We start from the raw sequence: 21,041 nt of genomic DNA, 5'->3' as shown, positions 1-21,041 counted from the left end.
TGGACCTCAGTCCCTCCCATGCTCTGCCTGTGGCACATAACAATTTAGTCTCCTGTGAGCTTTAATACTTGGTCTAATTTTAGTTGTTAGGTTTAGTGTGCTGGTGCTGGGTGGTGTTGGTGGCCTGTGATATGCAGGAAGTCAGACTAGATAATCTGGTGGCCCCCTTCTTGCCTAAACCTCTCTGACTCTAAATACATAGACTGTTTTGGCGAGACTTTCAAAAGAGCTCAGCACCCAATCTCGCCCTTTGTTTAGGAGTTTACATCTGATAATCTGGATCAGTTTAAATGTATGCATGGTATCTGTAAATTATTGCACTAACAAGGCATCTTGAATACCTGAGGAGCAAAGAATTGACTTTAGTGTCAGTCCCACACAGAGAACTGCACAGGTCAACCGCTGCACCTGCACAGAGCCCAAATAAAACCAATGAACCTCCATGCAGCAGTCTGCCCTTGTGGCTCTCTGAGTAGGATCAAAGTCTTTATTCTAAACTACTGGAAATTCCTAATACAGCTGAATGTTGTAATCCTAACCCAAGCAAATCTCTGTGCAGTTTTCTGCCCGAGTAAGGATTACACTATCAAATCACTATTTTTTCCTTTGTATACTGATATAATTTAAAAAGAATGAAAATATTCTTTCACAACAAAAATTGAAAGGGAGGCATGAATTTGTGTTGTACCTGCTCTTCTAACATGCATAAGTATTTTATCTCTGACTAGAAGAATAAAGTTTCAGTAGACAGTCACTGATGAATAGTTCACTTTTTTAATACCAAACTACTTTTAAAAATAATAATTTTTTGAGTCTTCTGACTATACAAAATGTGAGCGTAAAGGGAAGCAAAATGACATTCTTTAGTATGTGCTTCTTGCAATGAAAATTTGGCTACATAACTGGCCTGACTTTTGTAAATGAGTGATGTTTCTGTATGGGATTTTAAAAAGCAACTCTGCATTGGGCTAACTTGGCTCCCATTGAAATCAATGCCAGTTTTATCACTGGCTTTAATGGGAGCAGAGTTAGGTCAATGCTGGACCCTTTTAAAAATTCCACCTGCCGTGCACTGAAATAGGAACATATATCCCCAAATATGACTGACATATCGATCACTATCCTTCCTATATACTTTATAAGAATTACTTGAATCTTGCACGTTAACAATATGATAGCTCTAATGAAGAATACAATCAAGCATATTAGAACTGGGAACAGTGAGTTTAAGGAAATTGTGTATGTGGATGTGGTTTATAACTGAGCCACTATTAACAATGTCCTCAAAGAATCTTGTGGTCTCATTCATACATTTGAACCTCTGTTCAATGTGAAGTGCCCTAAGAAAAGAGAAACATCATGGGACAGATTCTGAGCTTATTGACATTAGTGCAAATCATAACTAATTCCATAGGAGTCAATAGAGTTACACTGATGTAAAACTGGTCTAACCAAAAGAAAAAGCAGGCCTTATATGCTATCTTCTCTCACAATCCCAATAGATCATATACTAAATTTATGGTGATAGCCGTTCAAATGTTTGAATTTTTTTAAATTAATGTAATTTATATTCCTCCTGGTTCAAGGAGAATTATGAGCAGAGATATGAGAGATAGAAAGTGGAGTTACAATCATGAAATTCTGATGAACTGCTATAAAAACCTCTGAAGGATAAACACATTATTAGCTCTCCATAACACCTCCTATTATTGATGAATGAATTCACTGGATTTGATACCTCTATATTTGTCCACATTAAAAGATGATATTAGTATATGTGGAGCCCCTTTGAGAAATATGTAGAAAAGAAGTTTCTCAGTTCAGGAAAGCCTACATGCTATGGGTGAGAGCTTTGCCATTAACTTCAGTGGGGTCAGGATTTCACTCTATGTTCTTAAAATCATTTGGAACTGAGAATGCACAGTGCTTTGCAGTAACAAGCCCTATATGGCTGTAACATTTGTTTCATGTATTTTACTAACATCATATGAAGCAAGAGTAAAAAAGGGTGAGTTCTATTATATTGGTCTAGATTGGAGAATGCCTATTAGTGAAAATATGGAAGATAGGAAGTTCATAGTTTCTTTCTTCTGTTGCTTTAACTTGCTAAAGCATGTGGGAAAAGCTACCTTTTACAAACCAGGATAACTTATAACTGATACTACAGTTTTATACTGATTGGAATAAAAAACTAGACAGTTAGACAATCATCAGGCAGTTCTACTCTTCTTAAATGTTTTGTTCTTCCTTTTGAATGTTCTTGCTTGCTGTGGGTTTCAACAGTGGTAACCCATAATGGTTACTACCCCTTTACCTTCTAGTTTTTTATTTAAAATAAAACTAATTGGGAGTCTTGGTTGCTACTAATTAAGGTTTTACATAAAAGTGAAAAGCAACAGCCATTGCCTCGTAGCTCCATGGAAATCTTCCATTCTCCAGCATTTTAGGAAGAGATGAACAAGGAGAACTTAATAGAAAAGAAGTGGGGAGGGAACAGTAGAAGGAAAGGGGGGGGGAAATAAACACTAAAGGAAAATCTGAGGTTCAAGAAAAAACATTAGTCATAAGTGATTGTGTACTTTCATTTCACTGAAATATGGGGAAGATTGAGAAATTACTGAACATCACTGGAAACTATTTCACTGAATAAAGAGGATGAAAAAAGACCTGGAGTAGGGAAAGAAATCCCACTGAAGTTAATGGGATTTCACCCTCTTACACTAGATTTGAATTTGGCCCACACATTTAAACTACCTCCTACACAAATTCCTATTGTGTAAGATCTTGGGGGGGGGGGGGGGGGGGGGGACAAAGAGTAGCAAAGACATAGCTGCGTTAAAGCTTACAAGTAGATGACATGCTGAGAAAATCCTGATTTTCAAAGATACTCAGATTGTGTATCACAACTATATCCTGACACCTTGTAAATACCTCCTCTTTATGATTACTGTCATACATGCCTGTGAACACTTCTATTCATTAAGATACTTACAATTCTCTACAGAACTTTATACAACAGTTTATTAATATGAACAATGGGCTGATAATCCAATTTAGAAATTCACAAGTGCAGTTCTCTGTAAATGCTAGCAATGTTAATTATGTCTGCAAAGTACTCACCTCCCTGTGGAAAGAACTGAGAATAAATCTCTTTGAAGGTCTCTTCATTAACAATCCCACTGGGACACTCCTAAGGAAAGTCACAGACAAGACATATGAATAAACTGTCCATTTACCTCAGTGCAAACAAATCAGTTGTTCATGAGATCATACAACCAAATGATAAAGCTGATATAGGTGAATCTGGGATATTAAAATACCGAAAAAACAAAATCTGATTCTTGCATTTTAAAACAAATATTAATAATTTATCACTTTAAAGCCACTTTTTAATGAACTTCCCATGGGATGAGGGTTCCTTCTATGCATCACCTAAACTTCAGTATCTTCACAGAGCTGGGTGACTGACACAAGCAGCACTAAGCTCTGCTGCAGTCCTTCCTCTATGGAGCTGTCAATGTAAGCTTTGGCCATAGGCTGCCTCACAGCTGTAGACAGCTCTCATGCTGAATAGAAGCCAGCTACACAGCACTGAGGCAATATTTCCTTCAGACTCCACCTCAGGGATAAAGGATGTGGCCACTGAACTCAAAAGAACACAGCACAGAAGAGGAAAATCAAGCCCTGAAGATCCTCTTGTCCCATTATTCCTTGTGTGTGAACCAAGTTAGAGAGGGAAACAAGAGGACTAGAAGGCAGATTAGGAGGAAGGCAAACTAGGCAAGGTGAAAAAGAAAAATAGAACGGTGATTTTATAAAAATGATCACTGGAGACAAGAAATAGAAGGTAGATGGTGTTATCTATTGGCTAGTGCAGGCAACTTGGATCCGAGAGATCTGTGTTCAATTCCTCACTTTGCCAGTGACTCAGTGGCTGACCTTGGCAATTCACTTAACTTTTCTGTGCCTTAGTTTCTCCACCTATAAAATGAGGCTAAGAAAACTGATCCACATTGCTAAGATGTTTAAGATCCTTGGATGGAAAGCACTATACAAACACAAAGTATTTTTATTAAACCGAAAGGAAAGAAAAGCAAAACTTTGACATTAACACATTTAATTTTTATTTATTCATGTGCCTACGATTTGGAGTGATCGGACATTAGGAATTCATAGACCTAGACTCAGGAAAGGGGACATGTGAGGTATTGGAGGATGAGATGAAGGTCATGAACAACGTGGTTTTTCCTGTGGGCTTATAAAAATCAAAATGGAGAACACTGAATGCATTCATAGTTCTAACAATCCATCCTAGATAGCAAATACAAGTTCAACGATAGCAAATAGGAGCCTGTAAGCTGATTTCTCTCCCTTTTCTTTAGTTTATAGAGAAAGACATCCAGAGTAAGCCCTTTTCACTGAATGTGCAATCTGCTCTCTTTTTGGTAGGTCACAAGAGGCATAGTAAATATTAGCAACTCCAGTTACATCAGTCCTTAGGTTAGGCTAGACAGTAGTGTCAGGAATAAAACTGCCATTTATGAAAGCATAAAACTTTACATGTTAACTGTTACAAATAATGCTGTCACAGATGAGATGATTCAAATGTACCCTGGAAAAACTTGTCTGAATTATATTTTATGTTAGCGCAATTATAAGTTAGCAACTGCCATGCAGCTTGGGTTTTGTGATATGAGTCAATTACCATAGATAACAGGATTTGTCCATGCGTTCTCTAAAACTGTGATACTTTGCTTTGACACTTAATGAACTAACGTATTAACACACCGGTTGAAAGAAATACTGTTTGAAAAACAATCCATTTTCATGGAATTGTTTAGCAGTAGAGCCAGTAATGACCACTTGGGTCACCTAACCTGACCCTCTTAATTTTGCTGGGCTCTTCACTACATCATTTCCATTAATGTCTTATTGCTTCTGTCTTTGGATATCTGCAGTAACGGCATCTTAAGCACAGCCATTCTACTGGCCAGTTGTTCTTGTTAAAAACTTTCCCTGTCAGGTCTAGCCTAAATATTCCTTTCCTTAGCTTAAGGCCACTTCTCCTTGTTCTAACATTCCCTGAGATCGTGGACAGTTCTGTTCCTTCTTTAAATATCTTTATCTTGAAAATATTTATAGACAAAGATCATGTGCCCCCCGAGTCCTCTCTTTTCTAGACTTATAAATTTAGCTCTGTTGTGTTAAGGGGGTGTCTTTGACCCACCAAGGGATAAATATTAAGACCCTTGTTTACTGTTACAACATTGAATATGTCTGTGCCATATTATCGCTGGCTTATTCCCATTGTAACAACCACTATTAAAAATCTTTTAAACCTTTTATTAAACACACAGAAGGGGAAGGAAAACAGCAAAAGCATTTGAAACTTAAGAAGTAAATAAGCCTTTCATCTGAACAATTTCCTATATTCTGTTTCCCTTTAGCTCTAAGGAGTTTTTTATCAGAGAAAGCCTCTGTTTGATAGTCTTTTCAAATTGAATGAATGATGGTATTAACTGTTCCTTTTGGGGAAAAAAGAAAGTTCATTTAAATGGTCTTGAGCTGTGGTCATTGAAGTCAAATCCTGTTTCCTTTAAAAGAAAACAAGATAAACTCACACAAAAGGGGAGACAAAAGAATAGCAGAGATAGAAAATACAGCTTCTGTCTCTGACAATCACTCTCAATTGTGAAATTACAGGTACAGTTCATGGTCTTATCAGACACTCCTAAACCTGGCAAACTTTTACCAATGTCAGGCTGTCTAAGGCATTGCTTTCAGCTGGTCTTTCTGGGCACAGGATCATAGCAGTGTTGTAAAAGGGGGAGTTGTCTTGTCCAACTAAGGCAGGCTCTTTTTAGCCAGAAGGCAAAAAGAGAAAGACAGAAAAGAGGAGAAATAAGGAGAGGAAAGAAAATGACACATGAACAAGGGCATAACAGTAGGCACCTCAGGTTCACATTTTAGATGTTGTTCAGGAGCTAGCCGGAGCTGGCGGAGGTGCTGATGCCATTAAGCTTCCCTCTCTATGGCTTTGTCTGGTTAGGACATCTTTCAGGATCAGGATAATAAAGGTCCAGTGGTGTTGTCATGGATCCTGGGGCCCCTAGAAGTGATAAGGATAATGGGAGCCATGATGATGAACTTGCTCCACCCAGCCCACAGGCTCTTTCAGTGGCTCCCAGATAAACAATATCAAGAATGATGGCAACCTCAGCCCAATAAAATTAATGAAGCCAAAATCACTTCAGTGAGACATTACTTCCCATTTCTAGAATCTTTCAACTTGTTGCTAACCTAAAAAATCCAATTAGTACCAGTCTATTTATCTCCAACTTTTGTTTACTTTTATAAACGATGGTATATGATTGGCTGAGTTGGACTTTGTACCTTGGATAATTTAACACAATGGCTCTCTCCATCTCTCCTCACGTGCGTTATTCACAAACCCTTGAATAATTTTGTTTACCCTGTTTTGTTTCAGGAATCTGTTCATGTCCATTTACTTAGAAGCTGTGCATGTTTAATTTGTTTCATCTTGTCCCTCTGTGTATGTTTTCATTTTCACTGAAAACTTTAATTTAGTATATACTATAATCCCAAAATATAATGGAGAAACACCTGTATATGCCTTTTATTCTGATTCTTCAAATAAAAAAAATGAATTGGTTTCTTAGGGCCCAATCAACTCCTAATAATGGCAATGCATGTTTTTCTAATGGGAAAACAGCTGGGAGCTGGGAGCTGTAATGGGAGCTGGATAAGATCTTTAGTCTGATACTTATAGGATGAGAGTTTAACAATGAACTTTCTTCTAATATCACAGATCAGACAAAAACTGGATCTGTCATTCCAGATAAATGGTTAGTGATCAGCTTTCCAGCACACATTAGCCCAGAGATACTTGCTGAAGCTCAATCTAGGCTCTTAGAGACTTGTAGAGTCCACAGATCTGAATGTGGCTCCTATCAGGTGGAACACACTCTCTATGTTGCACTGATATAGATGGGGAACACTGATCAAATTCACCAGAGGCACCAGGTTCCCTACCATCCACCTAAGCAGTCGGGGGGAAAATGTGCAGTTGAAATTAGTAAAGTGAGAGGAAAAAATCTCCTTCTCAGAAGGCAGAAAGAAGTGAGGAACAGGACGGGAGAGAGGAGGAACAGTCCCTCCCTCCCATCAACCAGGTAAGTGTGAGAGGAAAGGAAGAGTGGGAGAGGGGTGATAGTGTTGAATGGAGTATATGAGAGTCACAGATAGACACATGCTGACATTCTGACATTGGTTTGTGCGATTTGTGAGCAAGCATCATCATGTACTGATGCAGAGCTGCAATGTCATGACTAAAACATTGCACCACCATATGGACACTGCACGTCAAGTATTTTCCAGTTCTCTTTGAATCTTTTGGGCTTTATAATTGCTAAAAGTCACATGTAGCTGCTCTAACCAATGGGGAATCATGAAGGGGCTAAACATTAGTCATCTTTCTGTAGAAAATTCTTTAGGTGTTGGTATAAGTTATGAGGAGCAGAAGAGAGGAGAAGAGGGGGAAAAAACTAGAGCAAAAATGATGATTAAGCTGCTTTTCAGCCAAGTGAAAGAAATTGATTTACTTAATTAATTCAGAACCACGTGGAAGAGTGCCACTAAAACTAATCTCCATAAAGTGCTGAAAGAGCCCAAACGAAACTTAAATTGAAAGGGCAAACTATGTTAAACAAAAGTTGATATTGCTCTGTGAATTATGCTCCATGGATCTTTGTTCTGATTATCCTTGTAAGACAGTCCATTCAACACACTATCTGACACTTTACAGCAATGAGGGAGGAATGGAACTTCACCATTTGCAAAAGCTGTCCCGTTCACATTGGCTTGCCTATGCATACTTGTCCTGTATGGGGTATAAATCTCAAACAGTTGAAATAAAATAAAAGAAACTATGAAAGGATGTGCCAAAAGAAAAAATAATTATTCCAATATTCTATTACTTTATCAAAATATTTCATGTTGATGAGAAAATGTTTCACTGAATAGTCAGCTAAGAATCCAGGATGAGAAGAAAGGAGAAGGTTGTTATAAAGGACATGAGAGGCGAAAAAAAAGAACCAAAAGACAGAAATAAAACCTGTACCTTTTGCGAGAGATTTTTTTACAATTCAAGAGTGAAAACAAGCTCTAGAATATAGTATTTAGGGCTTGATCCTGATACCATTGAAATGAATAAGAGCATTACCACTTACTTCAGTGCAAGCAGGACTGGACTCTAAGCAGGTTACCAAAGAATGCTTAACTCTTGAGTCTTAACACAGAGCAAAAAGCCAAGCATGTCTGTCTCTATTTCTTTATTAGTCTTTCTCCCCTCACCCTCTATCCATCCCTGAACTGCAGTGCCTCCCTTCTTTTGTATCAAATTAGAAGTCTGCTCCAATTCCCCCATACCTTATCTGCATTCCTTTTTGGTCACTGCTACCGCATAGTTCCCTCCAGCTCTCCAAAAACCACTAACACAGTACTTGCCATCTTTAAAAAGGGAAGAAGGAGGATCCTGGGAACTACAGGCCAGTAAGCCTCACCTCAGTCCCTGGAAAAATCATGGAGCAGGTCCTCAAGGAATCAATTCTGAAGCACTTAGAGGAGAGGAAAGTGATCAGGAACAGTCAGCATGGATTCACCAAGGGAACGTCATGCCTGATTAATCTAATTGCCTTCTATGATGAGATAACTGGCTCTGTGGATGAGGGGAAAGTGGTGGACGTGTTGTTCCTTGACTTTAGCAAAGCTTTTGACACGGTCTCCCACAGTATTCTTGCCAGCATGTTAAAGAAGTATGGGCTGGATGAATGGACTATAAGGTAGATAGAAAGTTGGCTAGATTGTCGGGCTCAACGGGTAGTGATCAATGGCTCCATGTCTAGTTGGCAGCCGGTATCAAGTGGCGTGCCCCAAGGGTTGGTCCTTGGGCCGGTTTTCTTCAATATCTTCATAAATGATCTATAGGATGGTGTGGATTGCACCCTCAGCAAGTTTGCAGATGACACTAAACTGGGAAGAGAGGTAGATACGCTGGAGGGTAGGGATAGGATACAGAGGGACCTAGACAAATTGGAGGATTGGGCTAAAAGAAATCTGATGAGGTTCAGCAAGGACAAGTGCAGAGTCCTGCACTTAGGACGGAAGAATCCCATGCACCGCTACAGACTAGGGACCGAATGGCTCGGCAGCAGTTCTGCAGAAAAGGACCTAGGGGTTACAGTGAACGAGAAGCTGGATATGAGTCAACAGTGTGCCCTTGTTGCCAAGAAGGCCAATGGCATTTTGGGATGTATACATAGGGGCATTGCCAGCAGATCGAGGGACTTGATCGTTCCCCTCTATTCGACATTGGTGAGGCCTCATCTGGAGTACTGTGTCCAGTTTCGGGCCCCACGCTACAAGAAGGATGTGGAAAAATTCAAAAACATCCAGCGGAGGGCAACAAAAATGATTAGGGGACTGGAGCACATGACTTATGAGGAGAGGTTGAGGGAACTGGGATTGTTTAGTCTGCGGAAGAGAAGAATGAGGGGGGATTTGATAGCTGCTTTCAACTACCTGAAAGAGGGTTCAAAAGAGGATGGATCTAGACTGTTCTCAGTGGTAGCTGATGACAGAAAGAGAAGTAATGGTCTCAAGTTGCAGTGGGGGAGGTTTAGGTTGGATATTAGGAAAAACTTTTTCACTAGGAGGGTGGTGAAACACTGGAATGCGTTACCTAGGGAGGTGGTGGAATCTCCTTCCTTAGATATTTTTAAGGTCAGGCTTGCCAAAGCCCTGGATGGGATGATTTAGTTGGGGACTGGTCCTGCTTTGAGCAGGGGGTTGGACTAGATGACCTCCTGAGGTCCCTTCCAACCCTGATATTCTATGATTCTATGCCCACTACTTCCTTTCCATGCTATCATTCATCTGCAGGCTGAAGAAAATTATAGAAAGACTTTGTACTTTTAAACTCCTTTCCATTTGAGGACTTCACTGTGCTTTACAAATTAAGCCTGACAGCACCCCAGTACAGTAGATATATTGGAACATGGTTTATCAGTGAAGCAACAGAGGTTAGCATCTCACCCTTAGATGACACAGAAAGTCTGAGACTGCACGGTGAACAGAACACACATTTCCTGGCTTTAGTGTTGTGCCTTATCATAAAACTATCCCTCCAGCTGTGTGAGTTGAAAGAAACTGAAAATAACTGGGTATTGTCACAAAAAATAGCAATGTTGAGTGTAGGAGAACAGGGGAAATCTTTATGATCCTAGAACCTCTGCCTTTAACTATATCACTGGTTCATCTATAGGAGTAAGGTTTGTAGAACTGGCCCCTTAATTAACTGACTTCAGTTAATTGGGTTCAGTGGGACTACTCACATGCATACATCTTCATAATATCTGGTCCTTACTTTGTTCAACATATTGAAACAGTTTGTAGGAATGATGCTATATGTAATAAAATAGAATTAGATATAATTTATATTCAAGATAAAATATAATCTCAAATAGTAATTTTTGTAAATTGCAATTTAAAAATTATCAAGAATTTGATCCTGACTGATGCTGCACATCTATCATTCAACTCCCATTGTAGTCACTTATTAAGATCAGGCACTTAAGAGTTTTCTACAAAGATGTGATACCCTCTGATTGTATAGATACAACCAGATGAAAGAATCTGAGCATGACTTAATTAGAGACAGAATTAGACGAATATTTTTTGTATACTCAAACTTCATTTGTGGACAGATCTGTTCATGTAACACTCTTTGTCTGTCTTGTCTATTTAGCTTAGAAGCTCTTTGGAGAAAGGTACTATATAGCACTTAGCCCTGATATTAGTTGGAGTCTCTGGTTGTTACTCTAATAACAACAATACACAACATCTTTCATTTAAGAGTGAGGGATTTTTTGTTTGCTTGTTTGAAACTCTAATCTCCTCTTGTATGCAATTTCACAAAACTAACAACTTTTTTAACATCTTTAGTAATGTTAAATACATATAATTAAGCAGAATTAGATTTTATTAGTTTATATTTCTGTCTGATGTGTATTGCTATTACCTGGGGAGCCTGCTTTAGCTGAAACTGATATTGAAAATATATCACCATCAAGGTTAAAGACCCAGTGGTTTACATGAAAAGATAATTAGAGTCAACTTGATTATTATATTTCAGAGTAGCAGCCGTGTTAGTCTGTATTCGCAAAAAGAAAAGGAGTACTTGTGGCACCTCCAGACAGCATTTTTGCTGTACCTTTAATAGTTTTATCGTACACATCCTTCTAGGAACTGGCATTAACATAAAACATTATGTTGTATAACTGTGTGCAAATATCATAATGGAGTCCAAAATGCTGCTTGAATACAAACTTCAGATTTGAGAATAGTGAGCTGGAGTTTAGTTGCAGTACAAGTGAAGTTACAGTCACACAGGCTGAAGTGACTAAGATGACTACAGGAATAGCATTATAATTTATCACAGTGACAGACTGGATTCAAACACCTTGTTCGACTAATTGTATATGGAATATCATATCTCATCTTAGCAGGGAAATCTCATTCTAGTGTCAATTTAAATGAGGAGACAGGGTAACACCTTTTAAATGTGCTCTATATGAAACTGATGAAGCTGAATCAGAAATGGTATTGCTAAAGGTTGCCTCTTGCTGGAATGCTCTTTTTCTATAACAGTGACATGTGACAATCAAAAATGTGCAAGTGACAATACTCAAACGATCAATGGGACTATGCAATCCATCCGCCATGTAAAGGCCAGTTTCTGCCCTTGTGCATGCAGGTATACCATATAAATCAACTGGAACCCTGTGGGAACATACTCAAGGGCAGAATGTGGCCTTCTTTTGTTGTACACTCGGATATCCAATATACTCTTACTTATTCTTAAATAGATCCAATACAAGTCTAATTCTTCAACTCTCCTAAAACTTGGTTCACATGGATAGAATCTGTTTTAGAAACTTGCACTGGATAAGCAATACAGATTTACTGGAGGTAAGTACAAATAACGGTGGGGCAGGTCCAACCTCTGTTTTCTCCTGCAGGCAATCTTTAAATAATAATGCTGCGACAAGACAGCAGTAATGTGTTCAGTAATGGACTTTTTTCAAGAGTGTCCGGTTCTAATTTCCATTAGTCTAAGAATTTATTACTGCCACATATACTCTGTAAGGCAATCATGATCTAGCAACCCTATCTTAGCACAAGTAGTTCCAATATGAGCTTTTGTACACTAACTACTCATGATAAGATACTATCTCACCTAAATAACTATTATCTATTCCCTCCTTATCCCTTGGCAGTGTAACTTTAAAACTCCCAATTCTAAATGCTAATGAAAAGCTACAGTAGGGACTGGTCCTGCAAAGGGCTGAGTGCCACTTTTAATATGCTGAATACCTTTAGATTCTTGTAGGAGGTATTCAGCTCACCATAGCATCACAGAAATGTAGGGCTGGAAAGGATCTTGAGAGGTCATCTTGTCCAGTCCCCTGTATTGAGGGATCATCAATTACACCTAGACCATCCCTGACAGGTGTTTATCTAACCTGTTCTTTAAAACCTCCAGTGATGAGGATTCCACAACCTCCCTTGGTAGCCTGCTCCAGGGCTTAGCTATCCTTATAGTTAGAAAAATTTTCCTAATATCTAATCTAAATTTCTCCTGTTGCAGAGCAAGCTGATTACTTCTTGTCTTACCTTCAGTGGACATGGAGAAGAATTTATAACAGCACCTAATATATTGGAAGACTATAATCAGCCCCCCCCCCAATCTTCTTTTCTCAAGACATGCCCTTTTTTTAACCTTTTAATATTGCATGATAAGGCTCTTAGGGCCAGATTTTTAAAGGTATTTAGGCTCCTCCCATTAAAATCAATGGGAGTTAGGTGTCTAAAATACCTCAGAAATGTGGCTCTCAGTCTTCAGCAATAAGGAGTGACAGATGCATCAACACCACAGGCACACAAGTGCTCAGATACTACAGTGATGTGATATTATTTTTTCCCCAACAAATAACTAGGAACAGTAGCATGGTCTCCATAGAAGTCTGCAGACTACATTTTACAAGTCGAACTCTGGACATTCTCTTGTCTCTGATGACTGGCCCTTTACTCTGGCCTCATCCCCACCCCACCCACCCGCCCCATGGCTCTCCACTGCCAGCCTCACTTTCCCTGCCCAAATGATCCTCTCCAGCTTCTTTCCTTCCTTCCCTCCCTCCTCTCCCCCTTTTTCCTTCTGTCCCCTTTCCTCCTCCTCACTTAATTTCTTCCTTCCCATTTCCTCCCTTTTTTCCTACTCCCATGCTGTTCTCACCAGATTACTTAAACACACCACATTAGTACTACCTTTGCTCTCCCTTTCCCCTTCCTTCCTAACCTGTGTCACACTTATTGCTGTGTCTTTTCTTCAATTAGGTTGTATGCTCTTTGGGATAGGGACAATGAATTCCTATGTGATTGAATGGTGCCTAGCAGTATGAGTCCCCAGTCTCGGTTGTTGCCTTTGGTTGCAATTGAAATATAAATAATAATAGATATAAAGCCAAACCTTACCTAGCTTTACTGCTGTGGATTTTGATGAATATAAGTACTTGGTCTTCAACATCAAGTACTTATTAGAACCTGCCCTTCAATGCTCATATTCTACACCAATGGCTAATAAGTTAATATAGGGAGCCAGTTTAAGTTTCAGTGACCATAGCAGCATAAGTATTGCTATACCAGAATGGATTAATGATCTGTCAAGTCCAATATCTCAGTTCATCTGGACAATATGGAAAATTGCACAAAAAATTATAACCCTCATCCCAGTCGTTCAAATGGCTCAGCAATACTTTTCTCAAAATTTTTCAACCAAAAAATTTTCCCATTGAAAAATAAACTTTCATTGGAAACTAATTTTTTGTGGGAAAATATTTTGACAAAAATTTTAAATGGGAATTTCTGAATGAAAAACTTTATTTTGAGTTAAAATCTTTTTTTAAAAAAAAACAACCTTTTTTGAAATATGGTTATTTCAAAAGTTTAGATTTTTGGTTTTTCAACTTTTCCTCACTGGATGAAAAATGACATATATGGAATATTTTTCCACTTTTTCCTTTTTCTCTTTTTATTTTAATTTTTCCTATTTCTATTCTATAACTTCTCAAAATTTTTCCAACTTTGGAGTTACAGAGTGGCAAAAGGAAAAATTAAAAACTCTGTAACTTTGCCACTTTAACTTTTCAAAAGTTAAGGAAATAAAAAAAAGTTTGGATAATCTCTAATTATATTATTATATCTGCAATGAATTTTTTGTCTTCGCTTCTCCCAAGGACTGGTTTATCTCATAAGAACATAAGAATGGCCATACTGGGTCAGATCAAATGTCCATTTAGCCCAGTATCCTGTCTTCCGATGGTAGCCAATGCCAGGTGCCCCAGAGGGAATGTCGCCCATTCCCCGCTTCTGGCAAACAGAGGCTAGGGACACCATCACTGCCCATCCTGACTAACAGCCATTGATGGATCTATCCTCCATGAATGTATCTAGTTCTTTTTTGAACCCTGTTATAGTCTTGGCCTTCACAACATCCTCTGGCAAGGAGTTCCACAGGTTGACTGTGCATTGTGTGAAAAAATACTTCCTTTTGTAGGGGTAAAGATCAACTAAGCAGTTCACAAGTAAAGACTCTAACTCAGTTGGGAAAGGTGATCATCTTATTCCTTGAATTAATAATATTGGTTTTGTTATAAGTGGTGCACTTAAAGGCTATAAGAAACAGTGGGTCTGAGATTTGAGACAGAGGAGCCTGTGGTCTGTTACTGAGAGGGATCTTGTGCTTGGTTACAGTCTTTTAACCTTTTTCATGTTAACTAGACTCAGCTTTGAATCATGTGTTTCTATACTTCCAAATCTGCATGGTTCAGGTACTTGCTATATCTGAAATGCTTCAAGAGACTAGAGTAATGATAATTTGTATAATTTTCCTTCCACCTCTGACTAATTTGAATGAAATACAGATGCCCTCATGATTTTTATATTTGCAATATACTGAGCCAAGTGATAATTTTTCTATTCACAGCACTTTCTTACTACACCAAATTCATCGCCCTAGCTAGGAGTTACAATATTAATTTTTATTTTCTGATTAAGCATCCAACTCTAATTTTGGTCAGAAATAGACTGTTCTGAGTTTAACTGGTCTACCTTTGCATCATGGTAAATTTGCATTCAGATTCCATGGTGAAGGATCAGTGGCTGTTTAGGAGAATAATTATCCTCAGCAAACCATTGGTCAAAAGTTTCTCAAAACTTTTCTCCCTCCCCTCTCCCAATATCTGATTCCAGTAGCCAAACTATTGTCGAACTGTCTCTCTTCAGAGATAAAAAAAACAGAACTGTGTGAAAATGGGAGCACACCAAAGCCAGAATAGCACATTTTATCTTTTAACTGATTTAATGAAAAGGCAAAAATTTGGGCTTTTTGTTGGGAAGAATGTTTGGTCAATTCACTTCAGATAATAATGTCCCTTCTTCCCACTATCTCTAATAGAGGTCATGGCTTTGCAGGACCAGTCATGTTTCAATTTTGGAAATATAGAAAGATGAGATCCTGACAGCAGAAGGCAAGTAGTGAGAGAGGAAGAAGAAGGATGGGGAAGAGGGAGGAGTTAACCTGACATCAGATTTAAAAATAAAGTGGGGTTTGCTTTGAGTTTTAGCCATAATTTTATTAGATACCCAGAGGCATTTACATGAGGGTGCAATAGATCTAAATATTATTATTGAGGGATGGGTGTAAGACGACTCTGAGTCTTCCTGTTTCTGAGGCAATCTGACCTTCAAAACTGTGCATTCTCTGTATCCAGATGACATTGTTAACTACCTGACCTAGTGAGTGAAGTTATAATGCATGAAGTTAAAGTTTAAATAGGAAAAATGGATATTGAAAAGTTCAAATACACAGAACTAGAGCACATATTAAAAGATTGTTTGTGACTGCAGTAATTTGTCAAGATTTCTGGAGTGTTCTATTTTTTTTCTTTCATCATGGACATAGTACAATCTTGACTCATCTGGTGTCAGACTCTGCAACCACCTCAATTTCCTTCCTTCATAAAACAAAATTACTCTCCCTTCTAGGGTCTGGTTTATTAACATAAAATAACAGTTCCACTCAAAGCTAGACTATCCTAGCCTTCTTTTTCCATGTACAGCATTCCATTATGCCCCTCTTGGGGTCCTAATTCCCTCTGAAGCATTTTGCTCTTGACCCTGGCTACAGGCAGCTCCAGCCATGTTTTTCCCTCTGCCTGGGGAAGGAGAGCTTCACTCCTGGTCCCCTCTGACCCTCATTCCCCTCTAGATGCCTTCTTGCTCCCTGAAGGAATCTCTCCTTTGCACCTTTGTATCAGAACCCCAGACCTCAGTTCCCCAGGTCCCTTTGAGGAGGGGTGCTCTATCAGGTCCAGTCTAGGCATCTCCAGAGAGGTCTCTTCCTGGTCTTTCCTAGAAACAAATCTCCCCCTTGCTTACAGAGCAGGCTTCTTCTTTTAGGAAGCCCCATCCACAGGCTACCATTACGTGATGCCAGGTCACGTGACCCACTCACAAGCCCATGCTAAAATCCATGCCATCACATGATGCCAGGTCACCTGACCCAATCATAAGCCCTTGCCAAAACCCATGCCATCATGTGATGCCACGTCCCCTGACCCAATCACAAGCCCATGCCAAAACCCATCACCTAGGAGGCAGATAACTAGTCACAAGCGGGGTTGAACCCATCTGCCCCTAAAGGGCCGCGTCTACCCTGTAGTATTCTAAGAATCCTCTTTTGCATCCTCATTTGAGTCAAATCCTGCTGTCTGGGTGTAGAAAGCACAAGGAATGTTGCATAGAGAGCCTCTTCCCTGTCCACTGTAGCAGAGCAGGATGCAGCATGTAAGGGAGCATTAGTGACACAGACTCACACTAGTGATGCTCTACAATCCCACAGTGTGCAGCAGGTCAGTCTGTCCAGTCACCACCTACCCCATTCACTAGCCAGGAGGGAGCTGTTTATACTAACTAAGCAGCTTCCCAGATCACTCTACTGAATCCTACACCAGTCAGCAGGATCTCTCAAGCAGAGGAAGCACTGCTTAGCATTCCTTCCGGTGCCATGGCAGGATTTCACTCTTTATGAATTTCACTCTATACACTCTTCAGTTATGAACACAGCTGGTTTACAGATGACAAGGCATGAAATTATCTATTCACCGAGTAAGTCATTCAGAGAGTTTCCAAGTCTCAGGAAGGATAAAAAAACTAAATGCAAACGAGTCAGTTAATAAGCCAATCATGCAACATAGATTAACTCATGGTTAGTTAAAGATTTTTGCACTTCAAGACAACACCTTTAAAGGTATATTCCTCAATACTGTATTAGGTTTAATGAGATACTTGTCAAGTACTTTAAGCTCAAAATTTGATGTTCCTTAACACTGTAGAAATCTAATAGAGAATGTCCGACAGATTCTAAATACCTGATATTTTTAATCCACTACTCTGTTAGCTATCTATTACAGCCTTTGCCTCAGTAGTTTTGTCTGGGAAAAGATATGTTGCTTGCTTCCCTTTAGGATAGCGATACTGTGTGGGACTGAGATATTTGAGGTGGAGGAGGGTGACCAGATAGCAAGTATAGCAAGTATGAGAAATCAGGACAGGATGTGTTAGCGGGGAAAGGCACTTATATAAGAAAAATCCCTGAATATTGGGACTGTCCCTAGGGAGGGGCAAATTGGGGGAAAATGTTTGAGAAACTTTTGATCTCTGGTTTGCTGAAGATAGTAATTCTGCTACACAGCTGCTGATCTGTGGCCATGAAAGCTGAACGTAAATGAGCTGTGATGCAAAAGTGCACCCATTAAACTCAGAATAGTATATTTCTAATAGTGTAAAAGTAGAATCGGCTGCTTAATCAGAAAATAAAAATTAATATTGTATCCCTTGTCAATAGTGCCACATTCTTGGGGTAACGGCTTGGGTCGTGACATGGATATTATCAATAGAAGATTAGAATACAGATCAGAAGCACAATTTTGAAAGAACATCAAAAGGTACATAGGTGCTGGAACTAGAAGTGTTGGGGACTGCTGCCGCACCCGCTGGCTGGAAGTGGTTTCCATCATACACAGGATTTACAGTTTGGGTGAATGGCTGTCAGCACCCCCATTATACAAATTGTTCCAGCACCCTGAAAAGGTAGGAAAAGAAACACCAGAGAGTACAAGAATGATAGCATCCTGGAGATAGTAATTTTGAAAAGACATTAGGGAAATCATGGTTTATTATTATTAGAGAAGAAGAGATTTTGAGGTCAAGGAAGTATAGAGGAAAAGAACATTTAGTCTGGATATAGGGAAAATTACCTAGAAGGGAGATTCTATATATCACCTGTACAATAACCTCTCAAGGAAAGTAATAGAAACGCTATCTCTTGACACATTTGGTTGAACAAAACACTAAAACACACCTTCGCCTTTGCTTTGTCCCACTAGTCACAGCCAGCAGCTCTTGTGCTCCATCTCCAACCATTCCTGTTGAGTGCGTCTTCCATAGGTGACTGGTAACTGCTGATGGAGGGAGGGGCAATGGCACCGTCCCCCACCACCACCACAGCTACAGTCAACTTCCTGGTGACTGCCAAGCAGGGCCGGCTCCAGGCACCAGCGAAGGAAGCAGCTGCCTGGGGCGGCCCATAGAAAGGGGCGGCACTCTGTCAGTTATTGGGGCGCCACGCCCGGGTCTTCAGTGGCAAGTCCTTCATTCCCTCCCTTCCATTTTGGCGGCAGTTCGGCGCAGCTCAATAATTTTTCTTTTCACCCCCCGCCGCTTGGGGTGGCAAAAAAGCTGGAGCCGGCCCTGCTGCCAAGGCACCCTCTAGCAACACCTTCTTGACCACAACATGCCCCAACCATGGTACACTGGGAGGTCGCCCGCATTGCTCATCCTTAAGGCCAGCCTTGCCAGGGTTGGCCTTAGGGAAAATGACACGCTGGCAAACTTGTATTTTGGCACCCTGCCCCCTGCTGCTTCCCTGGTCCCCCAAGCCCCTGGTGCCTCCCCAGACCTCCACTCTTCCCCATCGCCCCTGGCTCTTGAGGCCTCCCCCAGTTCCCTAACTGAGGCTGATCTTTCTTGTGTCTGAGGGCTGAGCCTTGGGTAAGTGCCGGAGGTAGTCAGGACCCTCCTGTTCCACTTGCCATTCATGCAGTCTGGTGTCCATCTGGATACGTAGGTCCATAAAGACTTCTAGACTGGTGGGGGAGGAGTCCACCTGTGCCAGCTTATCTTTTAGTTCTTTGCAAAGACAATTTTGAAACTGATGGAGAAGAGCAGCCTTGTTCCCAGCAGAATCTCGGGCCACGGGCCTGAACTAGGAGACATAATAAGGGGCTGATCCCTGGGTTTGCCAATACTTTCATAAGGCAGTCTCTACCATGTGGGGTTTGTGAGGATAATTGAAAATAGTAGCAAATGCTGGTAAGAATGAGTTCCAATTAGTCAAAAGGGGTGACCCTACTCTAGAAGGGGAGAGGTCCATGCTAGGGGGTTCCCAGTAAACACAAGCTCTGTACCAGCCCCACTTTAGCTTGTTCTGTGACATAGTCCTGGGGCTGGAGCATAAGCTGCATTAGGTAAGGAACCAAGGAAACTTACTGCAAGAACCATCATATCTTTCCAGTAAAGGGAGTCTGGGGCTGAGCAATACTGTGGGCCTGGGTCCAAGATCCAGGGCTCCTGACATGCTTCCACGCTGTGGTGAGCCTCATGGGAATGAGCTGCTCCCGCTACAAAAAACTCATTACTCAGCCTGATGTGATACAGCCTGGCTTTGAGCTGCAGTGCTATCTCTGGTGTAAGATCAACTGCTTCAGATGCAAGTGGTGAGGTGTGCAGCAAATGAACACACCTTGGGACTCATAACAGCCTTCTATAGAGCGGTGGTGTGGTTGAGGATGCTACACAACTACTAGATGACTGCTCATCTTGTGCTGGACATTCCAGACTCCACACTGCAACCCCAAGGCTATTGAATGGCTAAAATGTATGATGCCTACCTAAGCCCGTTTGGCATTTTTCTTCCTTTTTGACTTATAAATCTATGTTCTACCTCCCTACTTTCTATTTTGAACTTTTTTCCATCCTTATTGTACCACTTGTTCCTTCACTAATAATCATAATCATATCACAGAGGATTCCTGTCAACTCCCACCTTTTGCACCAACCACTCTTTATGCGACTCCTAACATCCATATCCACATTCCCATCATAGCTCAACTCTGAACCAAGGTATTTAAACTGTCACATAGACTTTAACTCTGTACCACTTAGTTTTACTAGCTTCTCTTTGTCCCTCCCAAAGAAGCATCACATGCATTCCATCTTTTGTCAGTTTATTCATAAACAATTTTCTTCTAATGTATTTTCTTCTAAAGCACTAAAACATATCATCTGTGAAGATTAATTCTCCATTGGGAAAGGGATGAACACAAAACCACAAATCCAAACACAGATGCCCTGACTTATTGAGTTTTGTGTGATGGAAAGGGCGGCAGGTCAGATTTGGGGACCTGGAGTATGCTGACCTCTTGTTGTATTCTGAGGGCATGTCTACACTTACTGGGGATCAATGCTGTGGCGACTGATGCACCGGGGGTCTATTTAGCAGGTCGAGTGAAGACCCGCTAAATTGACCAGAGATCGCTCTTCCATCAACTCCGTTACTCCACTGGAATGAGAAGCATAAGGTAACTCTATGGGAGAGTGTCTCCTGTCGACCCAGCCTGGTGTAGACACCACAGTAAGTCAACCTAAGGTAAGTTATTCACCTAGCTGGAGTTGCGTAACTTAGGTCGATTTACCCCTGTAGTGTAGACAAGGCCGAACAGACCTTCCTAGGCACGCTGAGGTGTTACAAGAAGCTCATAATTTTCTTAGACTCCCATTTTTTG

General features: G+C 40.3%; 1 protein-coding gene across 9 annotated transcripts in view; it reads right to left on the bottom strand.

The window, feature by feature from the left end:
* Positions 1 to 21,041, bottom strand: part of KCNIP4 (potassium voltage-gated channel interacting protein 4) — an 840,337-nt gene that overhangs the window by 32,389 nt on the left and 786,907 nt on the right. For all 9 annotated transcript variants that reach the window (XM_043544587.1, XM_043544585.1, XM_037897992.2 and 6 more), the window contains one exon: positions 3,121 to 3,190. In XM_043544587.1, the coding sequence (XP_043400522.1) occupies positions 3,121 to 3,190 (70 nt within the window). The remainder of the gene's footprint in view (positions 1 to 3,120; positions 3,191 to 21,041) is intronic.

The sequence above is a fragment of the Chelonia mydas genome, chromosome 4 (genome assembly GCF_015237465.2).
Source record: "Chelonia mydas isolate rCheMyd1 chromosome 4, rCheMyd1.pri.v2, whole genome shotgun sequence".
NCBI lineage: Eukaryota > Metazoa > Chordata > Testudines > Cheloniidae > Chelonia > Chelonia mydas.
Note: the sequence above shows the minus strand (reverse complement) of the source record. Positions and strands in the feature narration are given on the sequence as shown.